We start from the raw sequence: 25317 nt of genomic DNA, 5'->3' as shown, positions 1-25317 counted from the left end.
AGGAAGGGCCAGCCATCCAGGCTTGCTGAGGGGAGTGTATTCCACAACCTGCGAAAGGCCACTGAAAAGGCCCTTTCTAGCATTTTTCCCCCAATGAGCCTGTGAGGGGGGTGGGTAGGTGCCTCCCCAGAATACCTTAATAGCCAGGGTGGTTCGGATGGGTCTTTCAGTCAGTGATCTCATCCCCAAAAATGGCCAACACACAAACGCTCTTGAACACTACTGAAACAGGGCCTAGGTTGAAGGGTTTGGTAGTTCTTTCTTGCCAAAACTCTCACTTGCCAAAGAGTGCCATTAATAGCAGGAGCCTCTGTCAGGAAGGCTTCAGCTGCTGACTTGTTATTTGAGGAATCCTAGGCCAGACAGATGGACTGATCCTCATAACTGTACCTTTGTGCTTTGCTGTTGACATCTGTAAACAGAGAATAAGCATGGCCAGCCCTACCATGAGGCTGACTGAGGCATCCAGCTCAGGCAGCAGATATTGAGTGTCATGAAAAGGGCAGCAGACCCCTGGTCGTTTAATTTGTTGTAGTGGCTTATGGGTTTCATCTGCCTCACGTGCCAAAATGTATTGTTTGGTTTTCAGTCCTTCAGAAGCTGAGCTTAGTGAGAAGGGGGGGGGAGGACTTGTGTGTCACAGCAGAGAGATGACACTGCAGTTTCTAACCTCTGCCAAACAGTGTGTAAGAGAATGGGATGGGCTCCTAAAACTGCTCCTGGTTGTCCACCCTGGCAGACAGATCTGCATCTGCTGTTGCTCTCATTTTCAAGGTGATGGAACGAGCTTACAGGCTCAGTTGGAAACAATTTCTTCCATTGGACTTCAGTTTGAAGATTGCACTCGCGGCCTTGGGGCCACGTTTGGGTTGGAGCTGGCACTGCTTGGGCAAAGTGCCAGACTCAACATCAGTCCATAATGTTTTGTTCCCCTTTCCTGGTGGCAAGCAAGGCTGTTGAACCGGAGACAACATATTCTCCAATTACTCAGTAATACACTTTGCTTGGCTACCATCCACTTTCCTAGGGTGTATGCTAAATTCTATCTCAGTTTCTCAGATATGGAGTTTGCCATACTTCTGTGTGCCTCTGTCCCAGCCAAAAAAACAATCATGTGTTTTGATATTGGGATGAAAGGGAGGGTACAGAGTGACTGGAACCCCATTGACTAACAAAATTGAGAGTGATATTCTCATCTGGACCACCAGAGGAGAAATCTGAAACCTACTGCCTCTCTGCTGGTTCTGCAACCTCTGTTATAAAACTTGCCTTGAACAAGGAAACATGGCCTGCATAGCTGGCCATAGATTTTGACACATTTATCTTTCCTCTGTGCCATCTCCAGCTCTGTAATGCCCAGCCTGAGAAAGACCCGCGTAGAGTCAAAAGCTAGTTTATGTTCTGTGATTTTTATTTTATTTTAGTAATCTAATAAAAATATCACCCACCTGTGTCTTTTTAAAGGAGCTGGTTTTTGCCCAACTTTATTCCTTCCACATGTGTTGACCTGAACTCCCATCATCCACAACCATGCTGGCTATGGGTGACGAAAGAGCACCAGATTTGAGAAGGCAAATGGGAGAGATCTGTGCCCATGGGAAAAGTTGCTGGAGGTGGGAAAGAATCAGTGCTACGTAAGAATTCCCTTCAGGGCTTCTGTGATCCTGTAGTTACAGGGCATGGCTTAGGGTGGAAATGTTAATCCTCGTGATCAAAACTAGATTCCAGAGTAGATTCCTAGGTAGGTGAAACTCTTCAGTTTGGAGTGAGTGCCAAGGAATTCAGGGCCCTTCAGACGTTGTTAGACTGTAACTGTCAGCAGACCCACTCAGTATCACTCATGGTGAGGGATGATAGGAGCTGAGCTTAGAAAAGTTTCCCTTCTGGAGAATTCTGGAGGTGGCCATTCCAATAAGGATCGTATCCACGCTCTGGTTGGGTGTTGCAGTCCCACAAAGTTTGAAAGAGCCACATCTTTCCCCATCTTAACTGCACACGGAAGAGTTTCCATGCCTGATAAAATGGAAGAAATTGTCCAGATTGTCTGGTTCATTTCCATAAGTGGATTTACATTCCTGTCCCTGAAGAGCCATTAGATGGAACGTCTATCCATTCCCCCTCCTTGGGAAGCCAGTTCTTTTTTGGTGGGCGAGGCAGGCGTCTCCTCCAGCGCTGCCTTTGCCTTTCTCCTTGTGGTCTTGAATGTCCTCTGCTGAGTTTAGGGAAGGAAGGATGTCTTTTCTGCATCATCATGCCCTCTGCTGATGACTCACCTGCCTTTGTCTGCAGCAGCAGCCCCTCCATCCACCTGCTCAGATGTACATCCACTTCTTTTGTCTCCCTGTCTTAACAGTAGTCAGCCAAGCCCTTCCCTCAGGGAATTCCTGATGGCTCTCCGATCAGAGTGATTTCCCCAAGAAACAGGAGACAGAACTGATCTTTCCTAAACATGGAGGTGAAGGGGCAGCTGATAAACTCATCCAGCTACAGCTCTTCAGGTAACTTGTTTTCGCCTTCCCTTCCTTTATTCCTTCCTTCCTTCCTGGGCCGACCCAGTGATTAGGCAAAGTGAAGCAGCTGCCTCAGGTGGAAATGCAGGAGTCCCTTGAATTACTCTGACTTACTCAGCTTCCCTCAGGTGTAATAGAGGACTGTGACCTGCCAGAGGGAGTGAAATAAGAATACCAGTCTGGCCGGATTTTTTGTGTGGAGTTGGGGGTGGGGGAAAGGGAAAACATCATCTCACCTTACCATCAAAATACTTTGAGCTGATTCTGCCGGCGGCTCCGTTAACACTCCACCATTCTGATTCTCATCAGTCCTGGACTCTCCACCTGATTGCTGCCCTCCCATAAATTTTGATGTCTGTGAAACAAAACTTGGAAAAGTGACTTTTGACAAGACTTTTCAGACTCTCCTGGCCATCTTGGCCACTGGCCATACAGGCTATGAGATTCTCAGGTTGTAGTCCCCAAAGTCTCTCTCTCTCCCTCTTTCTCTCTCTCCCTTCACCTCTTAGTACCCTCTGGTTCTTAACCCTTTGCTTCTCTCATCCTTGTGCAGAAGCTTTGCAGCGGGATCTCTGTCCCCGGGTTCGGCTGGAGCGGGTGCAAGAATTGGTGGAGAAGCAGCGAGCCCTTCAGCAGGTGCTCAGTCTGCGCCTGAAGGAGCTGCGCCGGGTTTGCCTTCAGGAAGCTGTGAGTAATCTTTGAAGAAAAGGGGTGGGGTGGGGGTCTTGGAAGTTGGTGGCCCTCCAAGCGCCATTGGGCAGCAACTCTCACCAGCCTTAACCTACGTATCACTGGGAGGCTGTCTTAGCTGCCGTTCAGCACCATCTGAAGTGGGTGCTCGGTAGCTGATGAATCTAGAAAGCTTTCCACTGTCTTTCGGAGCCTAGTAGTGGTGACAATTTCCATTTCATTCGCATCCTTCACTAGCACTTGGGGAAAGATTACAAAGGCTGACTGTGGGATGGGCAGCAATTCTTTTGGTGCGAAATATGCCGCAAAGGTTTTGGAAAACAGGTAGATCTTCATCCTCTAACTGAAACGCAAGTAGAAAAAGGGAACAAGAGGTTTGCCTTGAAAGATTATTTCTTTCTAAACGTCTATAGGCTCTGTGTCCAAAGAGATCCTGCTTTGGCATTTGATAGACTGTATGCTTTATGAAGAAGCATATATGGAGCAAGATTTCTTTCTTTGACCTGGCCACATGTGAATGAATGTATAGGAAGAAATACCTCCTGGAACAGGTGCTCAAATTTCTCATCAGGTTTACATATAAGTGGTGAAATTCAGTTTTTCTTGGTGTGGAGAATGTAATCTTGAGGCTGGATAATTTGCATGAATTCCTCACACACACCTGTTTTAACTGTGGATTCCTCACCTGTACTGTACAGTAGGATCCCCTTATCCGTGGAATCAGTATCCATTGATTCACTTATCTATGGTCTGAAAATATTAGAAATATTGGGGGGGGGGAAATCCAGAAAAAATATCTGTACATGTAGTTTTTGCTATTATCTGTGGTTTTCAGTATCCACAGGGAGCTTGGAACCAATCCCCCGTGGATAAGGGGGTCCTACTGTACTTACGAAATACAGTGGTGCCCCGCAGAGAGACGATAATCCGTTCCGAAAAAATTGCCGCTATGTGGATTCGTCGCTATGCGGGGCAAAAAAGCCCATAGGACACTTTTATGCATTCCTATGGACAAAAAACTCACATTAATGCGAAGATCCTCCATGCGGCCGCCATTTTCGCTGCCCAGTAAGTGAGGAAAGGGCACAAAAACACAGTGGGCAGCCATTTCCTTTACCCGGTGGCCATTTTGGAATCGCCGATCAGCTGTTAAAAAAACCATCACTATGCGAAAATTGGCAAGTGAAGCGCTTACCGATCATCGCAAAGCAATTTTTTGCCATTAGAAACATCACAATGTGATCGCTTTTGTGATCGCTTAAAATACGTCGCTATGCGGATTTGATGTTAACCGAGGCGGTCGTTAAGTGAGGCACCACTGTATGTCTTTCTTCCCCTCCCATTGCTAGGAACTGACGGGAAAGTTGCCTCCAGAATACCCACTGGAACCAGGTGAAAGGCCTCAGCCTGTGCGGAGGAGGCTGGCAGCTGCCTACCGAATTCCCCCTGCCCTGAAAAATGAGGTGAGTGACAAACTGTGTCTGTGTGTGAAGGAGAGAGCACGGAGGAGGAGGGCTTTGAGGGCAGGGCTGACCTGTCCTCAAGGTCTGCCCATCAGGCAGAGTGAGGGCTGCTGCCCCAGGCAGCAGGAGTAGCAGCAGTAGCAGCCTTCCTTCCAGCCCATTCCTCTTGTGGTCTTGTCCCTTCTTGAATGACAGAGCTGTGTAGGCCCTTGGGCCTGCCTCATTCATTTGTTAAACTAATTGAGCACCACCAGGTGTTGGGGGGGGGGTAGAATCCTGTCCCATCAGTTCCTAGTTTATTTATTTATTATTTATTTATTTATTGGACTTATATACCGCCCCATAGCGCTACAAGCACTCTCCGGGCGGTTTACAATTTTAATTATACAGGCTACACATTGCCCCCCCAGCAAGCTTTGACTTCTGTGTTTTGGAGTAAGGTGGGGAGGTCCCTTTCCCTCCATGGGGAGGCTACCCAGGATTATTTCCCTGCACTAGAAAAACTGTCATGAGCCCAACCTCTTCAGGGAACAGTCTTCAGAAACCTTCTCCCCTCTTCTAGGAAGTCCCTTCCCTGGAAGAGCTGACCCGTGAGCTGGTGCTTCAGCAGCAAGTGGCTGAGGCAGCTCGGCGTCTGGCTGTTGCCCCGGAGCTATCAGCGGAGCAGCGTCGTCGCCGGAGGCAGGTCCAGGCTGATGCTGCCCAACGCCTCCGGGAACTAGAGGCGCAGGTCGCGGAGTGCCGGATGCGGCTGGGTAAAGGTCCTCTCCAGAGGATCAGCCACGGTGAGTTAGGACGGGCTCCTCCAGATCTTTTCCCTTCTTCTTCCTTGGTCCTCTTAGTTGTCTTCAACATCCCTAAAATCCTGATCATCCCTTTCCTTCTGGTACTCTCCACTCATCCCTCTAAATTACTTTTACCAATTCTGAACAGATCTTTAGAAAAACATCTACCCCTATGGTAGTGTGGCAGGAATAGGGGATGCTTTTCCCCTGAACAGTAGAGTTTGGAACGGGGGGGGGGGGGAAGGCCATGCTTAAAACAGGGCAAGAGCCCCAAAATGGGAGGTGTTGGACCTGTCTCCTCTCCCTCCCTCCCTCCTCTCCTTTTTTCCACTTTGAACACATCTTACTTTCATATGTGTAAACATTCCTGCACATGCTTTGATTTGCCTTTCTCTCCCTGTTTCTCTTTTTTATCTTTATCTTTTTTCTTTTTTTCACTTTTGCCACCTCTACTCTTCTTTCTATCTTTTTCTCTCCTCTGTCAATCTCTGCCATTTTTCTGTCTCTTTGGCTCTCTGTATTTACTTCTGAACTCTAGCAATCTCTATTAAGATTTTTTTTCCCTTGTGTGAGGAGGGAAGAATTAGTCTATCTGTCCAATGTCTGCCATCTTAAAAGTTTTATTTGGTTTGAATGTATTTTTAATGTTTTATTTTGGTGCATATTTAGGTTTTGGGTTTATTGCTTATTTATATTTTATTATATCTATTTTTTGTGATATTTATATGCTGTGAACTGCCCAGAGTGGCCTCAGACAGATGGGTAGTGTAAAATAGATAGATAGATAGATAGATAGATAGATAGATAGATAGATAGATAGATAGATAGATAGATAGATAGATAGATAGATAGATAGATAGATAGATAGATAGATAGATAGATAGATAGACGTACGTCTCAACCTTCCTCAGCCAGCATGGACATTGGTTGTGCTAGTTGGGGGTCAGGGATGCTGGCAAGTCTTTGGGTCTGATTCCAGATCTTTGGTACCAAGTCCAGGTCCCTATTTAAAAACAAGCTTTTTCCCCTCAGAAAAAAAGAGAGGGATGGGTGGGTTCCAACTCATGAGTCACGTTCGAGTCATGCGGCGGGTACTCCTGAGTTGAGTCTTAGTCAAGTCACCAGTGCCACTTAAGTCTGACTTGATAGCAAGTCCCATGACTTGAGTCCCCATCCCTGGTTGGGGAGACTCTGGGATGTGTACTCCAAAGAGTTACTTTTGCGAGCCCATGTTAGGAAGGTGCTCATGGTTGCTGACTTTCAAGATAAAGTTCCCTCCCCCATCCTTCTGGCATATTATGTGGCTAATCCACACACCCTGGTTTCTCATCCCTTCCTCTTTTATTCACTCTTTCTTTCTTCCTCAAAAAAACAAAAACAAAAAAAGAAGAGGCTTTTCATTCCGAGAGCAGCTCCCTCTCAGAATCGGCCAGCCATGAAAATGGTAAGTTTGGTGCATAGCCCTTGGGTGTCTTACTCAAACCAAGGAGGGATGGTTGGTGGGTGGTTGGGTGAGAGAGAGAGAGAGATTGAAGACCTGAGTAGAGATTTTGAGAACTATTGGACTATGCATGTTTAATTTTCTTTTGTATTTTTGCCGAGGTAGGGGTATGTGGATGCTTCTATCCTGTCCATTGTGCTCTGTCCTCAGACGACCCCCACAGCTTCCATTCTTCCAAGATCTCCAACCACCAGGGAACTTTCTCCGACCGCTCTTCGCCTCCCAAGGCCCGAGATCACCTACGTGCTATCTCCAGCAGCCCGGACCGCCGACCGGGCTGGCGGCTTTTGCAGCCAGATCTGTACAGCGAAACTAAGGACCGTAGGAATTCTCTCGCCAGCCCTACCAGGTGAGAGATCACGCTGGGGAGCTGGATCTGTTGTGGATTTCTGTCCGGTAGCAAAGCGAATGAAGGGATTGAGTTGCTGCTGACCGGTTAGCAACCATATAAAATCCCTCTTTCTAATTGTTGTAGAAGCAGAGATATGATGCAAGACTTGCGGTCTTTATTTCACCCTCCTTTGGTGAGATACTGCCTGTTTAGCCACTTACTGAGGGCATTAATGTGTTCCGGGTCCGAGAGATTTATAATTTCACAGTGGCCTATTGTAGTTGCACTGCAAATATGCACAGCCCTGTTTCCGATAGGCATACCGAGTCCTGTACTTCTCTGCAAGAGGTTTCATGTTCATTTCAGTGGATTAAGAAACCCCTTTCAGAGCCAGTGTGTCTTCCAGGCTGTAATCCGCCCTGTATCCTTTTACCAGGAGTGAATCCCAGAGAATTTAGATTGTTTTCTTCTGAGTAGGCAGGTTTAGGATTCCACTGTTCATTGACTACTTGAAAAAAAGCATTTGGCCAAGGTAGGAAGAAGGCTGCTGTGTGTGTTCAGAGACAATCAGTCCCGAGAGCCATTGCTGAAAACCAAAGCCATTTCCTTTTCTCATGTGAAAGGCATTCTGGGGAGGCATCATTTCATTCTCTTATTGATGTTATATAGTATCATTGCCAGTAATAACACTTAGCCGTGTAAAAAAAACATATTTTTTTTGAGGCAAGAAAGCACTTTTCCTCCATTAGCTCAATCATCATTGGAACAACCAGAACCTTGAGCCAGCTCTATATGATTGTCCTAAGGCTGATCATGGGTGTGGCTGTGTACAGTGGTGCCTCGTATAACGAGCGCCCCGTTTAATGACGAATCCGCATACCGATGCGGATTTTGCGATCGCAAATGCGATTGCATTGCGATGTTTCCTATGGGGAAAAATCGCTTTGCTTCCAAACGCCCCATCGGCTTGCTCTTCCCTGGCTGACGGAGGAGGGGGAAGGTGGAAGGGAAAGGGCCCTGGCGCGCGGGGCGCTTGGCTCCCCTTCTCCCGCTTCACCTCCTCCCTCCTCTTCCTGGGAGGCTCCTTCTGAAGGGCCCGCTGGCCAGCTGGGGGGAAATGCCAGCTGATCGGCGGTTCCAAAATGCCCCCCCCCCTCTGTTTTCTGGACGGACTCCTCACTTACCGAGGCGGCAAAAATGGCCACCCCTATGGAGGATGCTCGCTGAACGGTGAGTTTTTGCCCCATCGGAACGTATTAAACAGGGTTTAATGCATTCCTATGGGGTTTTTCTTTCCGTTTAGCGATGTTTCCACATAGCGACATTAATCCTGGAACGGATTAACGTCGCTATGCGGGGCACCACTGTACTTCGACACTGGATACTTAATGACTGCGCAAGGGACAAGCGTGTCTCTGTCAAGGATGTTGGCAAGTCTTTGGGTCTGAGTCCCAAGTCTGAGTCCTTGATATTGTCCTGATTCCCAAGCCTCAAGTCCAAATCCTTATTAAAAACAATTTTCCCCAAAGAAAAGGAGGGGCTGGGTGGGTTCCAAGTCACAAGTCGAGTCAGAGTCATTGGAAAAAAACAAACCCAAGTTGAGTCACTGGTGCAACTTAAGTCCAACTTGATAGTGAGTCCCACAACTTAACTTAAGTCCTCATTCCTGGTCTCTGTGTAATTAGTGGCCTGTCCATTATACATTAAGAAAGTGGACCTACAGAAATTGGTACACCCCTCCTACTTCCTTGAGGGGCCTCCACAGCTTCCCCATGTTCTCCCTCCTTATCCCCCCTCCTCACCTCACCTCCTTGTACCTTCTCCACTTTTAGCCTCCCGCTTTTTCTCCCTTCTTTCCCTCTTGCCTCCCCTTGTCCTGTTGTGCCTCCTTTTGCCTTGCCTCGCCTGCCTGTTCCTTTCATCTTTTCTTCCCTGTCCACGCCGCTTGCCTCACCTAATGAGCAAATCATGGGCAGGATATGCAGATTAGGTTGTCCAGATTCAAGGGATCTGATTCTGGTAACTGTTGTACACATCCTGTCTGCCTTTGTATGTGTGGGAGAACACTGTGCCGTTGCCAGTCTTGAAGGAAGTTTTTTCAACAGCCACTCCAGGTGGCTTCTGTGGAATGTAGAATATGGGGAGATAAAAATTTTGTCCTTGGCTTGAGATGGCAAAATGGCTTCAGGCTGATGTGCCCCTGCAGCATTCTGTGTAGCCAGAGCTGTTCTACTTGGGATGCGCTTGGCCTTGCAGCCCACATTTTCTGGAAAGCAAGATGTTAGATGGCTGTGTTGTTTGTGTTTGTGCAGAGGGCAGACAATGCACGGTGTGTCCATCGGTGAGAGAAAGAGGGGTGAGCGAGTGAAAGACAGCGGGAGTGCAGTGTGTGACTGTGAAAGGGTTCCTCATAGATACAGAACTTGGACAGTTTTAAAACTTTTCCTTCAACTTTCTTTTTATCTTTCTCTGTTCTAAAGCCCAAATTGCACCCTTCCTCGGAGCGTGTCCAGCTTTGAGGGCCGAAGTGTTCCTGCAACGCCAGTGCTAGCCAGAAATGCTTGCAGTGGAAGCCATCAATTCAGGTAGGAGAATCTGCTTTTGCGTAGTCAATAATTTAGGATGTCATACTTTTGAGAACATCAAAAGAAGATAACTTGGAAAAGGGTAAAGCAAGCAGGAACATGAACAAGACCAGATAGGAGATGAACAGCCTTGAGTTTGCAGACGTGAGTTGGGCTGTTAACGGTAGGACGTTTCATAAAACTCTTAACTCCTAGAGTTGCCCTAAGCCAGTAGTGACTTTGACAGCACATAAGGCCACATCAAATATAGTTATTTCTTGAAATGTAGGCCAAGATGATCATCCCAGAGCAGGGTTGGGGAGCAGCCAAATACATTTTGCCGCCTGAGACAAAGCTGCAAATAGAACTCCCCCCTCCTGCTCCTACCCAAAGCCAGACAGGTTGTTGTGGTCAATGAGGCTAACTAAGTAAATTCCACAAGCACTTCTCCCCTCCGCTGGCAGTTGAAATAAAATACAAACAAATGCCATACACTAGAAATTTCCCGCTTCCTTCTTGACATCCAAAAAAAGGCTGCAACTTGTACAGAGAACTGAAAGGCAGACTCCTCCTCAGGGGACAGACAGCTTCATATTCCTCCCTTTGCCCCTGCTGCAGACTTGTGCCACAATTAGCTGCCCCCGAGGAGGTTTGTCTGGAGAAAGCAGCGCATGGAAGGGTTGATTTTTTTTTTAGGCTTCAGTTCCCAGAATGCCCCGGCCACCATAGCCATGGTCTGGCAAGGCCAGACCCCCATGAGAGTGGCTGCCAAAGTGTATTCTTTGGGTAGATACTGTGGGTGGCAAAGTTTTTGAAATATATCTATTTCTGAGGGCACACACTGGCAGTTCCTGCCTCTCATGGCATCCAGAACTTGTTTTTTAAAAAAACTTCTATTCTTTTCTTTCTCTTTCACAGGTCAGAAGCCTCAGCCCTCCACCCCCGTCAGTGGTCAGGAAGCCACGACTCCCAGCTCGGCCCCCCAAGCCGTGACACCAGTGCCGACCGGGCTTCGCTTTTTGCCGCTCGGACCCGTCGTAGTAACAGCTCGGAAGCCTTGATTGAACGGGCCCCTTCGGAGGACCCACTCTTGCCCTCAGGCCCACCTTTTAAAAGCACCGAGGCCCTGAACCCTTCCGTTCCCGGCCGAAACCCTCGCCCCCCTTACAACGATCTCCTGTTGGACTATTACTTTGAGCGCAGGTGCTGGGGAAGTGGCGGTGGCAGCGGTGAGCATCTCTCCCGCAGGGATGGGCCTCCCCAGCTGGAGTGGGGGGGCTTTCCTGAGAGCCCGCTGCCACGTCGAGCACGGCCAGCTGCCCGCACGAAGTCCTGTGGCCCCCTGTTGCCTCCCCAGTCCCGGGAGGTGGGTTATGCCACTCCCTTGGCCCCCCACCGCAACTTCCATAAAGCCCTGGCCCTGGAGGGACTCAGGGACTGGTATTTGCGCAATGCTGGAGTCAGCCAACGGGGGGCACCAGAGAGACGGGGGCCAGCTCAGCCTGTCCACCAGCCACTGCGTGGCTACTATGAACCGGCACCTTCTAACTCTGAGATGGGCTACTACAATGGGCCAGGAGGGCTGCCCCACTCTGTCAGCTACGCAGGGCAGCCTCTGTATGGCAGGTACGGAGCACAATTCCACCCTTTGCCCCGATAACCTCATCTGCATCTCTAATGCTTGCTTGTTCTCTCCCACCGGTGCTTTTTAATTTAAAGGTGTGTAGGGTGGGGGTGGGGGGAGGTCTTTCACTCCTGCTTTTCTCTGAGGAGTTTCCTCTTTGGTTTTTGTTGCTGAACATTTTAAGCTGCTTTGATCAAGCCTTTATTTTTGTCTTCACCTTCACCCACTATGGAAAGGCAGTATTGTTGGATTGGGAGTTTGTCATTTCATACCCTGATCTTACTCCCCCCATTTGTTAATGGTCTGAAGAACTTCTCTAGTGATGGGTGGGGTGGAGTGGAGTGGAGGTGGGTGAATCTGGGTTGAAATAAAAGGGGGTCAGGCATGCAAGAAGGGGAGAAGTCTTCCAAGCATTTTGTCTAATTTTTTTTTCTCCCTCTCTCTCTTCCTTCCTTCCTTCCTTCCTTCCTTCCTTCCTTCCTTCCTTCCTTCCTTCCTTCCTTCCTTCCTTCCTTCCTTCCTTCCTTCCTTCCTTCCTTCCTTCCTTCCTTCCTTCCTTCCTTCCTTCCTTCCTTCCTTCCTTTTGTCTCTCCCTCCCTCTGCTCTGCCTTCCCCAGGCCTTTTGGGGAGTTACATTACATGGATGACTCTGCTGGCCCCTACAGCTTGGACTCCACAGAGCACCCAGCTCCAGGGACTCTGGTCTGACCCTTGCTTTTTCCCCCAAGGGGAACTGGAATTCTGTTCCTTTTTTCTCTGTTTCTTTTTTTTTCCTTGCTGGTGCCTCTTTTAGTGTGTGTTATACACCATGTTGAGGAGGTGGGGACTCCCTGCTGGCAGGGTGTGTGCCTGTGTGTGTGTGTGTGTGTGTGTGAGAGAGAGAGAGAGAGAGAGAGAGACAGAAAGGGGGGGAGAGACTGAAAGCAAACGTGTGGATTGTTGCATGTCACACTGGACCACAGAACTGGGGGGCAGGAATGTATCCCCAATTCTTCCTACACATTGTTAACGTTTTTTCCTGTATTGAGATTTTTGGGATATGTGTTTGATCAAAGTCCACAAAAAAGGGTTTGGCTGCTCTGGCTTGCGCCCTCTGGTGTTTTTTTAGGGGGCATGCAACAGTACCACCCTGACGCTGTGAGTTTTAAGGTGTGGCATTTTAAACCCAAGACTCTGGAATGTATAATTGGAGGTTTGTATGTGTGTATGTGTGTTTCTTGTGAAATGTTAAAATAGCACAGACCTGTCATTTTGCTAATGAACATCAGTCCTGTAAAAACTAAATAATAACAATAATGTCTTTAGAAGGGGGGGGGGAATACATGCTACACAACTCCTACTGCCCCAGCAATGAGCAACTATCCTTCACCTTAAGTTCTGTTGCCCCTTCATACTCATATCCTCCTCTTTATCAGATGTCAAAAGTGTAAAGGCTGTGTTCTGGAGAGGGTAACCAGTTCTATTCTGCAAACCCATTTTATCGCCTGACCCCTCTCTGCCATCAGATGAAGGACACCATTGGGCTGGCTGTAGATGTATAAAAATCTGTAGTTTCCATCCTGTTAAACTGGAAGGCAGGGACCTGTCAGCTGAAATGCCAGCCTGCGAGGACAGTTCTGCCCATTATCCGGTCAGCAGAAAACACCATTATTTCAGAACCAGTTCCCATGGCAAAGAGGCACATAGACTTCCCGCATTACAGTGTTTTAAAGCACCTGTGTGTACCTGCAGAGAGGAGTTGTGGCCCTCCAGATGTTTTTTTGGCCTGCAGCTAAATATAAATCTCTCATCACAGACTGTGCTGCCTAAGGCTGGTGGTGGTTGCAGGCCCAAAACATCTCTAGGGTCACAAATGGCCATCCCGATGGGTGGGGAAGCACTTCTCATGTACAGTCCCCACATGTTACATGTAGGATGTGGGACAAAGCCTAACGTAGGTGTTTACCATAGCTTTTGTAATGTGAAGAGCTGCCCTGAATGAGAGGGACACTCAAAAATGGTAAAAATTAAATTTATTAAAAATTAAAGCACAGCTACAGCCCCCATCCTAGCTTCCTTGCATCATCTTTCCCAACCTATTTTCTCAGTTCCCTCCTTTACAGCCTAACTTTACCAAACTCTACCTGCCTCCCTCCTTCAAGAGTAATAAAATGTTTCTGAATTGTGACGGCTTGCCCCCTCCCCTCACAACTGCACAGCAAGGAATAGTCACTTCCTTTAAAAAAATATGGTTTTGCCAACTTGACTCCCAAGTCATAATGGAGGGGGAGGGGGGAAGGAGGAAGAAAGAGAACCATGGGGGTTCAGGCTTTCTCCCCTTTCTCCTCTCCTCCCCATGTGAAGGAACAAGGGGCATGTCAGAGCCACCGTCTTGTGTGTCATTTTAATACGCATTAATCTACAGATTGTATATGGGGGTCTGAATGTAAAATAGAGCACTGTGCATATGATCTGTGAAAAGGTTTCTATAATAAAGATTGTAAAGATGAACAAGGCTACAGGGTTTGAGAGCTCAGTGACACCACCACGGATCTTAATTGTCAATGGCTTCCCATTTCTGGTACTGTATAAGCAGTGTGATCTCATCCTGAAGACGTGACTCTTAGAACATCAGACTAGAAGCTGGAAGAGATAAACAGTCAGATCAGATGTGTGTATGTTTGTGGTTTTAGACAATTATTCCCAAAGCGTGCCGCTGGACAATCCTGCAAGTGTTAGTCCAAAACACACATACACACAGATGTGCATACCTTTAATCTGAATACCCATTAAGCCACAATGCTCATTGGGTGACCCTGGACCTGTTATTAGGAACAGTCCAGCCTTATGCAATCGGATAGCTGCTTGTGCAACTTTATTTTTTCCTCCAGCTCCCAGACTTTCCAAAATTTGCTCTAAAAGGGTCTGTCAGAACTCACCACCCAGCTCTGCAGACACGAGGACTTCACTGGGTGTCAGCAATTCACACTCTGCTTAACCTACTTCGTATAGCTGCTGTGAGAATGAAATGGGGAAGTGAGGAGGAATGAAAATATGATTGTTAAACCCGTCGCATATGTACAAGCCAGGCTAGCACTGTCATTGGCAATTTATGTTGAAGAAGTTGGATCTTTGTCATCGTTCAGATGAAATGCACACATCATTCTCTTTTTCTCAGTATTCATCAAGAATAACTGCTTAACCCAACATGCATAATCTATTGGATTCAAAATTTTTGTCCATTCCATTCATAAGCAATTACAGAAGAATCGCCAGGGTAGGGATGGGGGCAGACAATAAATCCATCGATTTGTGGTTAAGCTAAGAAAAGCAACCAATTCATACTGAACTGGTTGATGGGGAAGTTTTGGAAAAGTAACATAATGCCCACTGATGGCCTGCTGTGGGCAGAAGTGTTGTTACCTAACAAGGCTGGACCTACCATTAGAGGATGAAGTGTCGAGACATGGTGTAAGGCATTGGGGAAGAGAGCTGTGGGTTACAGCTCACCCCTGCTGGGGCTTTAGCCATCAGGTGTGCTAGATCAGTGGTTCCCCAAGTGTTCTTGGACGAAAACTCCGAGAAGCCTTCACCACTACCTTTGCTGGCCATGATTTCTGGGAGTTGTAGTCAAAGGACATCTGCAGACCCGAAGTTGGGAACCAGTGTGGTAGAAGACACTGGTGCATGGCCAGTGCTGAAGAGTCCCACTGTCCCTCCAGTCAGCTTAGCTACCTGCGGCACTCTCCACTGGCCCTTTGCCTCCTCAGTTATTTATCCCTCTTTACCAAAGCGTATTGTGGTGATACGTTTTGGGGTTGTTGTTTTTTTCAAAGAGGAGGTTGGGGGTCAAAACTGCCCACAAAAACTATCCTGTCAACTACCCTTTCCTATCATCTGTGAGTTTGGAGGATCTTCTGTGTTTACTGATGACAGGGGGCATTGGCACTCCGGATATTGTTCTTTTAAGTCTTTTATTTGAGGATTGGGACTTCCGCAGGCCTCAAGAATGCTGAGAAATCCTTCTGCTTCTTGGCTTTAAGTTGGTCTGTACGTGCCACCTGTCATCATTATTAAATTGAATTATATAATATAGGGGCATCAAGCCCTTGCTGGTGGTGCAAAAAAGAAGAAAAAGAATAGTTCCTCATAAAAAAATTAAAACATTTATGTGTATATCCAAAATAACATGTTAACTACCACAAGACTTTATTTTTAAGAGAATGCAAATGTTTAAAAAAGAACAATAAATAAGGTGCATTGGATAGCTAACATTTGTTCGTGTGTTTTGAAAGATGCAACACATGCTGTCCCTGGTCTGATTCGTACTAAAGGTACATTTGTGACAAGCCCTTTACATCAATTTTATGTATGGATCAACTTCCAAAGCTGTCTATTGTAAAAATATACATCTGCAATTAGACACTTCAGTATCTAATATCATTAGGAGCCACATTTAACACCATTTTACACATTATTCTAAATGATTTGGACCACAAAGAAGTAACCATTCAAAGGTAATGGACATCATATTCAGATGGAAACAAATACCATTGAGCATCTATACTTGAGGTGGCAGCTGTAAGAATTTAACAGTCCCTTTGACTTCCTTAGATTTCAATTGTAAGAACTGGATTCGTCCATGTACATTCAGCAGCTATGGGGAATGTCATGTAGTCATCTTGTTTCTGGAAATCCTTCATGCTGTGTGAAGATGTGGCAGCTATTCACGGATACGTGCACGCCCTCAAGACTGGCAAAATCAGGTACTGTGCCATGGTGCGTGCTATACCTGGCTAGTGTTATGTCATGGACTGTACCCATTTTGCACTCTGACTAAAAATGCATTTCGGACATTGGTAGTTTCCCACTATAAGATTGGCAGAAAATGATGCTCAACATACTCTGGGTATATAAATACTTACATCACATCATTGGCATCCTGACTCAGAGAGCGAGCACCTTCAGATCTGATACACTGTTTTTAAAAAAAAGAGGCCTACAGCTATGGAGTTCCTTTTCTTGCTATCAGCCTATGTCATGCCATGCATTTGCAGTGAAACAAATGGTTATATGACAGGAAGAGAGGTAAGTAAGCAAGCCCTAAAGAGAAGGATGGGAGTAGAGAAAAAAAGAAAGTTAGTTTACTTCTGTGAGTTTCCTCAGTGGAAGTAGGCCAGGAATGGGGAACCTGGGACCTCAGAGCATTTCATCCCTTCTTGTCATCCATGCTTCGGGGGAAATGGTGGGCTTATCATCCAAAGTTACTACCTGTGAGAAGTGGCACTGTGGTTGCAGCAGCCGACGGCTCCTCGCCTCCAAACAGTCCCTTCTCGAAGCTTGTGGCTACACCTCTGGTGTGCGGGAGAGGGAATATCCTTTCAGTGTCTACATGCCCCTCTTTTTTGACAGGAATGACCTCTCCGCGATGAAGGGAGAGTCTCCCTCATCAGCTTAGGCTTTCTGGTACACTATTTTAAGTGTGAGGAGAGCACTCGTTTTACTATGTATTGTTCCTGAGGTAAGATAGGTAAACAGTTTTAATACTGTAAAAAGGTATATACATTTTAATCGATACAGACTAGGTTTTACCATCAAGCTTGCAGAGGCCCCATGGACGGGGCTGATAGGCATTATAATACAAATACACTGGAGGGCAAGAAATAGCCCCTTTGCCTCTAAAGCAATTTTTAAAAACCAGCTTTTATGTTCTTTATCAAGCAATACATTAATTTAGCCAATTCATTTAACTGATCTCCTCTCAACCAAGTTAAGAACTGGTTGCATAAACAAAGAAATGGACAGGCACAGTATTTGGGCTCCTCTGACAAAATAACTCATTTTTGACAATAGTTAAGAAATCTACCATCTTCATTTATTACAGGATTACAGAATCTTTGGTCCTTCAGATTTTTTTTTACTGCAACTCCCACAATCCTTTTCCTGTTTATTATACTAAGATTTCTGGGAGTTATGTCCAAAACATCTGGAAGACCAAAGACTCTCTACCCTCCCCCCCCCCCCCCATTTATGACTTAACACACTACCTCTCAGCTAGTTCTCTTACACTGTTTAGAAATATGCACTTCACTAAGTTTGGTCCATTTGCTTTAGTTTCATACAAGATCGCGTCCAAATACAGACTGAATACGACAGATGCCATGAAAAAAATGTCATTTACAACTTTGCTAATTTGGCTCCTGAAGGAGAGAAGTTCTGCTTACCTAAGAAATCTAGAGATGAAATAGCAATTACCTGGACTCAGTTTTTCACATTTGAAAAGTAATGTATACTTTTAAGCTTACAACATAGTTACTTGGCTATTGCCTGCTGGTCTGGAATTTTCTCTCCCCTCCACACAAAGCATATATTAAGGGAGATGTATAAAGTTCATGAATTTCTAACCCACATTATGCATGTTAAGGCTCAGGTTTTTGTAATGATTTTATACTTTGCAATACAGCTCTCTCTCCTAATGAACTAGTCTAATAGGAAATGCTGCCTTGTACCTTGCTATAAAAATCAAGAGACCATAAATTTTACAGAGCTGATGTACTATGGAATGAGGCTTCACTTGAAACCTTGCCCCCATTCTAAATGGGTTGGGTGAACTGAGAGAATGGAACCAGAGAGTCAGACTCGCTCCGTCACCTGTATTGTGCAGATAACTAACACTGACCTAAACTGCTGGGCTGTTATAAGAATTATAGTGGCATGTTTTACGTAAAGCATTTTCAGTATTTAAATGTGGAACAAAAATGCTAAATCACACTAACCTTTTTACAGCTATTGCAAGGAGTACTCTCCCTTGAAACCACTATAACTAAACTGCCTTTCAGCCTGCTAACAGACTTCTCTTTGCACTAGGATCAAGTCATGATCCTTATCTGCTTGCTTTGTCAAGTCCCGAGGAGTTCTACAGGCTAACATTTTATACTAGATTGTTTCTAATGGCCTCCTCTTTCCTTAATCTTACTTGCTGCTTCTCCCTCTCTAGCATCTGTAAAACCAAAATGGGTAAGAATTCCAACATTTAGTACTTATGAGAAACACTGCCTTGATTTCCACTCTGCTTTCTCTTTCTACTCCCCTCCTAAGTTTCATTAATTGCTACTCTGAGCTGGGGGCTTCCAATGATCTTCTGCTCTAATCCCGAGAAAATAATACATTTTTTACATATGCTCATAGCCAGGTTGTTCAATTGGGTTGAGTGAGATAAGCACACAGGCCAAGGGTGGAGGAGAATCAACCATCCGCTGGAAGGAAGGAAGGAAAGTACTGTGTTTCCAGAGGGAAGAGAGAAGCATAGCAATTGTCTTAAGATCCAGCTTCCTGTTCCTGCCCTAGAGCTTCCAGGAGGAGTCCCACGGGTGTGCGCTTGAGTCCGATGCTCTCCATTTTGTTCTCTATCTTGTTTTTGAGGTTTCGGAGACGCAGGGAGGCATGGATGAGGCTCACTGCAGTGAAAGGAGTGGAGGGAGATTTTAAGGTTTATAGAGGCAGCCGTGGAAAGACGAAACCATTATGTTCTCTTACTCCAGACACTTCCCTTCCCACAGAATAATTTATGTCCTCATAACCAGGCTTGGAAGAATGAAGGCACTGCAGGCGGTCCCCTGGGAAGGACTGGTGCATTCCTCCAGATAAGAAATGCAGGAGTAAAATTTGTCTGTTAATGGTTCTCCAGCTTTACAAGTGCAGTTTCCCAGCAATCAGGTTAAAAAAAACACACAACTCTTTTGTAGAAAGATTCCTGCAGATATACGTATTCCAATTATTATTTCAATTAGCTTTTCCATGTCAAGTGCATGCAGTAGAAGCAGGCAACCTGGGAGTTTTAATTACTGCTTTCTTCAGCTTCAATTGTGGACAATGGTCCAGAACTAAAAGTTCTTTTGGACTACAATACCTAGATTCCTTGATAATCGGTCATGCTGTCTGGAGTGGGTTGTCATCAAGAATACATGATGGGTACCTATCTGCTATAGGGTTTAGGGTCTCATAGGGCTAATTCCTGCTCAGATATGGCTCCAAATGCACCCTTAACAAAGATGCTAGCTAAAATCCTGTTGTTTTGTTATGCCTGCAAATGGCAAACAGCAGAACATTCAGTCCCTTCTGCCTGAATCCCGCTGCTGGGATTCTCAAACATGTGTCAAGCCAGCGTATCCCAAGAATCTCAGCGGTGACTCATTACTGTACTTGACAGGTAGAAACAACTGAATCTTCTGTCATTTGCCTTCCACACGTGCAACAAAACAACAGGATTTCAGCCACTGTTTCTTAACTTAGCTTACCTCACAGGAATGCCATGGGGTGAAATATAATGTCCTGAGCTCCATGGGCAGTGAATGAGAACCAAATTATCCCAGCTCTCTATAGCATAGAAGCTCTAAGAGACCTATCATGTATAAAGAGCGAGTAGTTCATCAAGGGCAGAAATCCCAGGTAAAAGTGTTCTGTTAGCTTCTCACAGGGGAGTTGGGGGAGACAGGGAACAACGACACACAAACTACAGTAGCACCTATTGACTAGCCTCCAGGCATGCTATTCTGCAATCCATTCTAGATTTGAGATAGCACTCCCCATACATTTCAAAGCTTATATTGTCAACCAAGGAGGCTTGAAGCTTGTTACAGAAAAAAGTGAAACTAGGGAATCCCTGGAAGACATTCCCTCCATTATGGAGGTTTTCAGTGCTTCACAGCATTGCAGCACACCTTTGGTCCTAAGTGTATCATGGGAAGGTTGGGGAACAGAACCGGATGCTATGTTTTGTTGTTTCGTTGTTAAGTTGTGTCCTACTCTTCGTGACCCTATGCTACGTTATCTTGACACTAAATGTAGCCCATTTTCTCTCGTATTAATTCATTGAGAAGAGTGCAGTAATGTACTTCTTGTAGTAGAAGCATACATGTGTTCATAGATCTGCTTTAGGCACAACCTTAAAATAAGAGCCAAGAGCCAATAGTGTAAGAACAATGCAACCAGCCAGCCGACAGCTGTTCCCAGCCAAGGTCCAGAGCCACCCTGTAACACAACATGTTTTGAGCAAGAGAAAACACAGTTGCCCAAAGGAAGGTTTATCTTCTGCCTACAACATGTAACTCTGTGTAGAATGTAAAATCTAGTTCAAGGCATGGAAGTCAGAAAATCACCTACAGTACTTGCTTTCTGACAACCAAGGTCAACTGGGAAGAGCAAACTGCTTAAAACTAAAGTTTCATCCCATGAATGCAGAATCCTTTTGCAAATATGTTCTGTGTGCTTTCAGATTTATCTGAACCAAATGAGGACTAGAAACTTAATTTTCGTGGAAGCTAAGAGCCTTCTCTATCAAATCAGATTCTTCACATGCAGAATCATGTTTTGCTTAGGCTTTGTGGAAATATTCTGGGGTTAATCCCAAATTCAATGCAAATGTTAACACAGCGAGATATGCAAAACCTCTGCAACCATCACATAATCTAGAGGCGTCAATGCTATACCTATAGGTACAATTTTCCCATCCTCCCCTGCAACCCTAATTCTATGTGGAGACTCACACATTATGGGCAGGGCGAAGAAAATCAAGAAGGTGGCAGAGCCTTCCAAGAGAGACACCAGAAAATATGCCAAGCCAAGGATAATGAAGACACAGGTGCCAGGGTAATTCCGCCTGAAGCGCCGCACAGGAGCCTTGTTCTCAGCTGTCCAGACGAAACCCACAAAAATCAGAGTGATGAGGGCACCGCTCAGCAGAGTCAGTCCAGGGCAAAAGAACCTGCAAGGATACAGGCAAGGTGGGAGCTAGGAATCCATCTTCAGTTTAAAGGCAATAGACCTTGCTGGCAGACAGGTGTGGACTGGGCTACAGGTGAGAAACCAGGAAGAGGTCCGGTAAAAGAAGTATGAACATGCAAAGAATTCAAAGAAAGCCCAGTTAGATGTTTGGGGGGGGGGAATATTGTTTGATATCCGTGACTTAATAAGAGCTCATTCCGGAGCCAGTAGAAGAAGGGACGGTGTAACACCTGTTCTAATTTATCCCTCCCTTTGTGGGAGGAAAAGAAGTTTTGCCATTTAGATGCCAGTACACACATTCATTGTGGTGTAGTGGATAGAGTGATAAATTAGGACTCAGGAGACCCGGGTTCAAATCCTTGCTCAGTCACGGAAACTCACTGTGGGAGTGGAACTGGTAAAACCACCTCTTAAATATGTCACTTACCTCGAAAGCACTGTGGGCGGGTTACTATAAGTTGGTTGCGACTTTACAGCACATAAGCAACAACACATCCACTTGTATTTAGCTTGCACTGATTGCTGTCTAGAGTTTAAAAGGGGAAAGTTGATTTTCATGACAACAACTTCCAAAACCATGGCTCAATAATACCCAAGTTGGCTGTGCCATTCTGGGAGTCGATAGTCCAACAAAGTTCTCCCTTCCTTGGGCTACAAAACTGTCTGAATGTTAAATGCCATCTGCCACAGCACTGGTGAGAGATGATGGCAGCTGCAGCTTAACAATATCTGGATGGCCAGGTTTCCTACTCCCATGGTACACTTTTGTCCACAATGAGCACAAAGGCCTCGATCATCCCATCTTGCAGCAAATTTTATTTGCCATCGCCATCTTAAGCAATCTGAAGACCATTTGAATGAAGGGAAGCTGTGCACGTTACCATCCAAAGGGAGCACTAAAATTATCAAACTGTACTACTGTGATGGCCTTACTACTGAGCAAGCAGGCATAGAACTGCACCATTAATTTCTGGAAATAATTATGTCAGGGTTCAAGTAGACCCACATGATAACCCCACCTTGAGGGTGGGTTGAGGCGCGTGAGCACTCTAAGTGGCACACTTCCATGGTCGGCAGGGTGATCACTCATAGGACACCTTTTGCTTCAGGCAGCAACTTTGCAGTATCATGAAACAGCAGCAAATTCTGAGCTATTAATTTCTTGTCGTTGTCAGACATTTTGCTTCCAAATATGTGGAGAAGCAGCACGCTGGGATCTTTTGCATCAGGTTCTAAGATAGCATGCCTGGTCCCAGATCCTGTGTACCTTTGTGTTGGGGAAGGTCTGACTCCCCACATGGGAGTACATGGGGCTTATTCTGCATTTATTGCTTTCCCTCAGGTAGCAAAGTCCCAGCTCCTGACTGAGGAAACCAGCTGATCTGCCTGTCATGCAGCTGACAAAAGCTCAGAAAAGTGGGGAGGGGAGAGAGGAAAGGAAAGAGGAAAAAAAGGAACGTACATAGATCGAACCAGCAACTTCTAGGAACAATCCTTAGGTCTGATTTACACATAGCCAATGCAAACCCAGTTGGGTTGTCATCCACTGTTCTCCCCCCCCACCCCAAAGTGGGCCTGCTCCTGTATCTTCAACAAGAAAGTTAAGCTAAAAGAGGGAGGGGGCAGAGCAGTATTTTTCCTGTCATGAAGAGAAGCACAAAGGAAGAAAAAACAACATCCACATTTTGACTTTTATTGGGGACTTAGGGTGGCCAAATGCAAAAGAGGGTAGGGATCCTGCGCCTTTCACTCGTGTAGATGTAGAACAGGATATTTTAGCTCATGAACTTTGTCATATTAATATTCTTTCTTCTGCAGGGCTAAGGAAGGATCAGTAAGGCTGTTTTTCCTTTTGCGTCTGGCCATCCTACCAAGTTGCTGTGAAATACACATGGGGCTTTTTTTTTTTAAAAAAGGTGGCAACACTGCCCTGCACAGCCCTTTTTGTCCAATGCATGGTATAAAAATACAGATTATGAAGAGATGAAATACCGCTCTTCTAGCGAGCTAACTCCACGTGACTGAGGTTTCATAAAAATCCCCCCCCCCAAAAAAACCATTCCTACCCCCATTTTGCTCCTGGCCCTACGTAGCAGGGGTGTAGATGGTCTGACCATTATGCCCAACACGTGCTCCTTCTTTCGCATCCTGCGCCCCAGAGGACACCCCCTTCCCCAGCCTTCCCAAGAAAGGGGTGCCCGATGCCGCACCCCACCCCGCCCCGCCGCCGTGGCACTCACCCGCCCAGCATCAGCGCCAAGCCCAGCAGCAGCAGATAATTGCTCTGGTAATAAAGGAGGTTATTGATGACGCGGTTGTGCCAGCGCTGGAGATCCCGCACGTCCGGGAAAGCCAACCGGCTGGATCCGAGCAGAAAATCATCTAGAGCCCGAAGCGGGGGAAGCCGCACCTCAGACATTTTCGTTGTCTTCGGAGCGAAGAGCGAACTACAATCCCCATAATGCAAAGGGGAGGGGACTCGCCACGGGGAAAGATGGGAAATGCAGTCCTATGGACCACTCCTGCCTTTTCCTCAGATTGTCGTTTTCAAACGCATTGCGTCGGCAGGTCCTTTTTTAAAGAGCAGAAATAGATTTTTTTTTCTGGAGTCAAACTATATCTCCAAACTATAGCCCGTGGCGGGCTTTTGTTTTTTTTTTTGTTTTCTTTCTCCGCGTTCCTTTTTCCACGTCCAGCGTGTGAAATGTTGCAACGTTGTTGTCTTTCCTTTCCCAAGAAAGTGAAACGGTGGTGCGGTTATTCATTGAAATCACTTGTGATGTACGTGTCAGCAACATCCCAGATGTTACTAGGCTGTCCTTCCCATCTACCTCAGGGAATAGATAAATCATGGTGAAGGATGATGGTAGTTGCAGTTCACCAGCGTCTCTGGAGGATGGCTATTCATGGGTAATTTAGAATAAGAAGCGCAGCGCAATGTTCACAATAGCTGGGTGGGCTGGTGGAGCGGTAATGTCCGAATATACGTGCCAGCTCTGGAAAGGGCGGGCAAACAAACAAAGCAGCAACTGGCATCTTAAACTTTGAGGCGTAAAAGGAGGGTCTAAGTAAAAGGTGGATCCATTAAATCAAGAATGGATCCTTATGATTTATACGATTTTTATGCGGTATCCTCACCAAACCACCATCAAATCATAGATCCCATCTGTGCCCACAGACTACACCACATAAATTACAGTATAGATTTTTCTGCACATGGCTTTGCAGTGATGCAAAAACATGAATCCGAGACACGAATCCACATTGTTTCATATGATCTTTAGATGGAATCCTCTCTAAACCACCATCAGATCATAGATCCCATCTGTGCCCCTAGATTACAACACAGAAATCATGGATCCTTCAGTGTATGGTTTAGCAGTGGCAGAAACAATTGTGTTATGTAATAACAACTTCCTCCTAACATAAAGGTAAAGCTAAAGGTTCCCCTTGGCAATTTCTCCAGTCATGTCCGACTCTAGGCGGCGGTGCTCATCTCTGTTTCCAATACATAGGAGCTAGCATTTATCAAAAAACAATCCTCTGTGCTCATGTGGCCAGCGTGACTAGACACAGAACGCCGTTTACCTTCTCACCAAGGTGGTACCTGTTTATCTACTCGCATATTTGCATTTTGCATGCTTTCGAACTGCTAGGTTGGCGGGAGCTGAGACAAGTGACGGGGGGGGGCTCACTCCGTGGCCTGGATTTGATCTTATGACTGCAGGTCTTCTGACCTTGCAGCACAGAGGCTTCAGCGGTTTAACCCGCAGTGCCTTCTAATCTGCAATATAATAAGTCTCAGATTGAAAGGGCATTCCATAACATGTCCTCCCCACCCCTACCCCGGAAGTTTTTCTAACAGGCTTACCTGCAAAATCCCAAAACCTGTTTTAAAACAACATAATCCCTGGAAAGAGTCAGAGTAACTCTTGGCAAAAAACCAAAGCAATCTCATGGGGCTCCTGCAACTTTTCAACTCCTTTCTGAGTCATCATGACAACGTTTATGCATCAGGGCCTTATACAGAAATAATCAAAGAGACTGAACCAAATAGCAGCCTTGCAATGGATCCCCAAACTGCCCA

The 25317-nt window shown here is 46.0% G+C and overlaps 2 protein-coding genes across 8 annotated transcripts in view; one reads left to right on the top strand and one right to left on the bottom strand.

Annotated features, from left to right (window-relative positions):
• Nucleotides 1-13963, top strand: part of CCDC120 (coiled-coil domain containing 120) — a 52463-nt gene extending 38500 nt beyond the window's left edge. For 3 of the 7 annotated variants that reach the window (XM_078386496.1, XM_078386498.1, XM_078386497.1), the window contains exons 2-10: nt 2354-2498; nt 3064-3197; nt 4550-4663; nt 5226-5448; nt 6836-6892; nt 7055-7298; nt 9761-9865; nt 10763-11470; nt 12086-13963. In XM_078386496.1, the coding sequence (XP_078242622.1) occupies nt 2450-2498; nt 3064-3197; nt 4550-4663; nt 5226-5448; nt 6836-6892; nt 7055-7298; nt 9761-9865; nt 10763-11470; nt 12086-12176 (1725 nt within the window). In that variant the 5' untranslated portion in view covers nt 2354-2449 and the 3' untranslated portion in view covers nt 12177-13963. The remainder of the gene's footprint in view (nt 1-2353; nt 2499-3063; nt 3198-4549; nt 4664-5225; nt 5449-6835; nt 6893-7054; nt 7299-9760; nt 9866-10762; nt 11471-12085) is intronic. The other 4 variants (XM_078386501.1, XM_078386499.1, XM_078386500.1 and 1 more) reach the window with 4 other exon arrangements.
• A 1669-nt stretch (nt 13964-15632) lies between these two features.
• Nucleotides 15633-24728, bottom strand: PRAF2 (PRA1 domain family member 2). Its single transcript, XM_020797704.3, has 3 exons — nt 23471-24728; nt 20993-21210; nt 15633-18904 (listed from the first exon to the last, which is right to left on the bottom strand). The coding sequence occupies exons 1-3, from the start codon at nt 23647-23649 to the stop codon at nt 18765-18767; spliced, it is 537 nt and encodes a 178-aa protein (XP_020653363.3). The 5' UTR covers nt 23650-24728; the 3' UTR covers nt 15633-18764.
• Between the last annotated feature and the right edge of the window lie 589 nt (nt 24729-25317).

The sequence above is a fragment of the Pogona vitticeps genome, chromosome 2 (genome assembly GCF_051106095.1).
Source record: "Pogona vitticeps strain Pit_001003342236 chromosome 2, PviZW2.1, whole genome shotgun sequence".
NCBI lineage: Eukaryota > Metazoa > Chordata > Lepidosauria > Squamata > Agamidae > Pogona > Pogona vitticeps.
Note: the sequence above shows the minus strand (reverse complement) of the source record. Positions and strands in the feature narration are given on the sequence as shown.

What these genes read in the sequence shown, in the direction of transcription:
- PRAF2 (XM_020797704.3), bottom strand. Translation starts at nt 23,649, where the DNA reads ATGTCTGAGGTGCGGCTTCCCCCGCTTCGGGCTCTAGATGATTTTCTG. An exon ending in TTGGCGCTGATGCTGGGCGG is followed by an intron (nt 21,211 to 23,470) that starts GTGAGTGCCACG and finishes GTATCCTTGCAG; the next exon opens with GTTCTTTTGCCCTGGACTGA. An exon ending in CTTCGCCCTGCCCATAATGT is followed by an intron (nt 18,905 to 20,992) that starts GTGAGTCTCCAC and finishes CTTTCACTGCAG; the next exon opens with TGAGCCTCATCCATGCCTCC.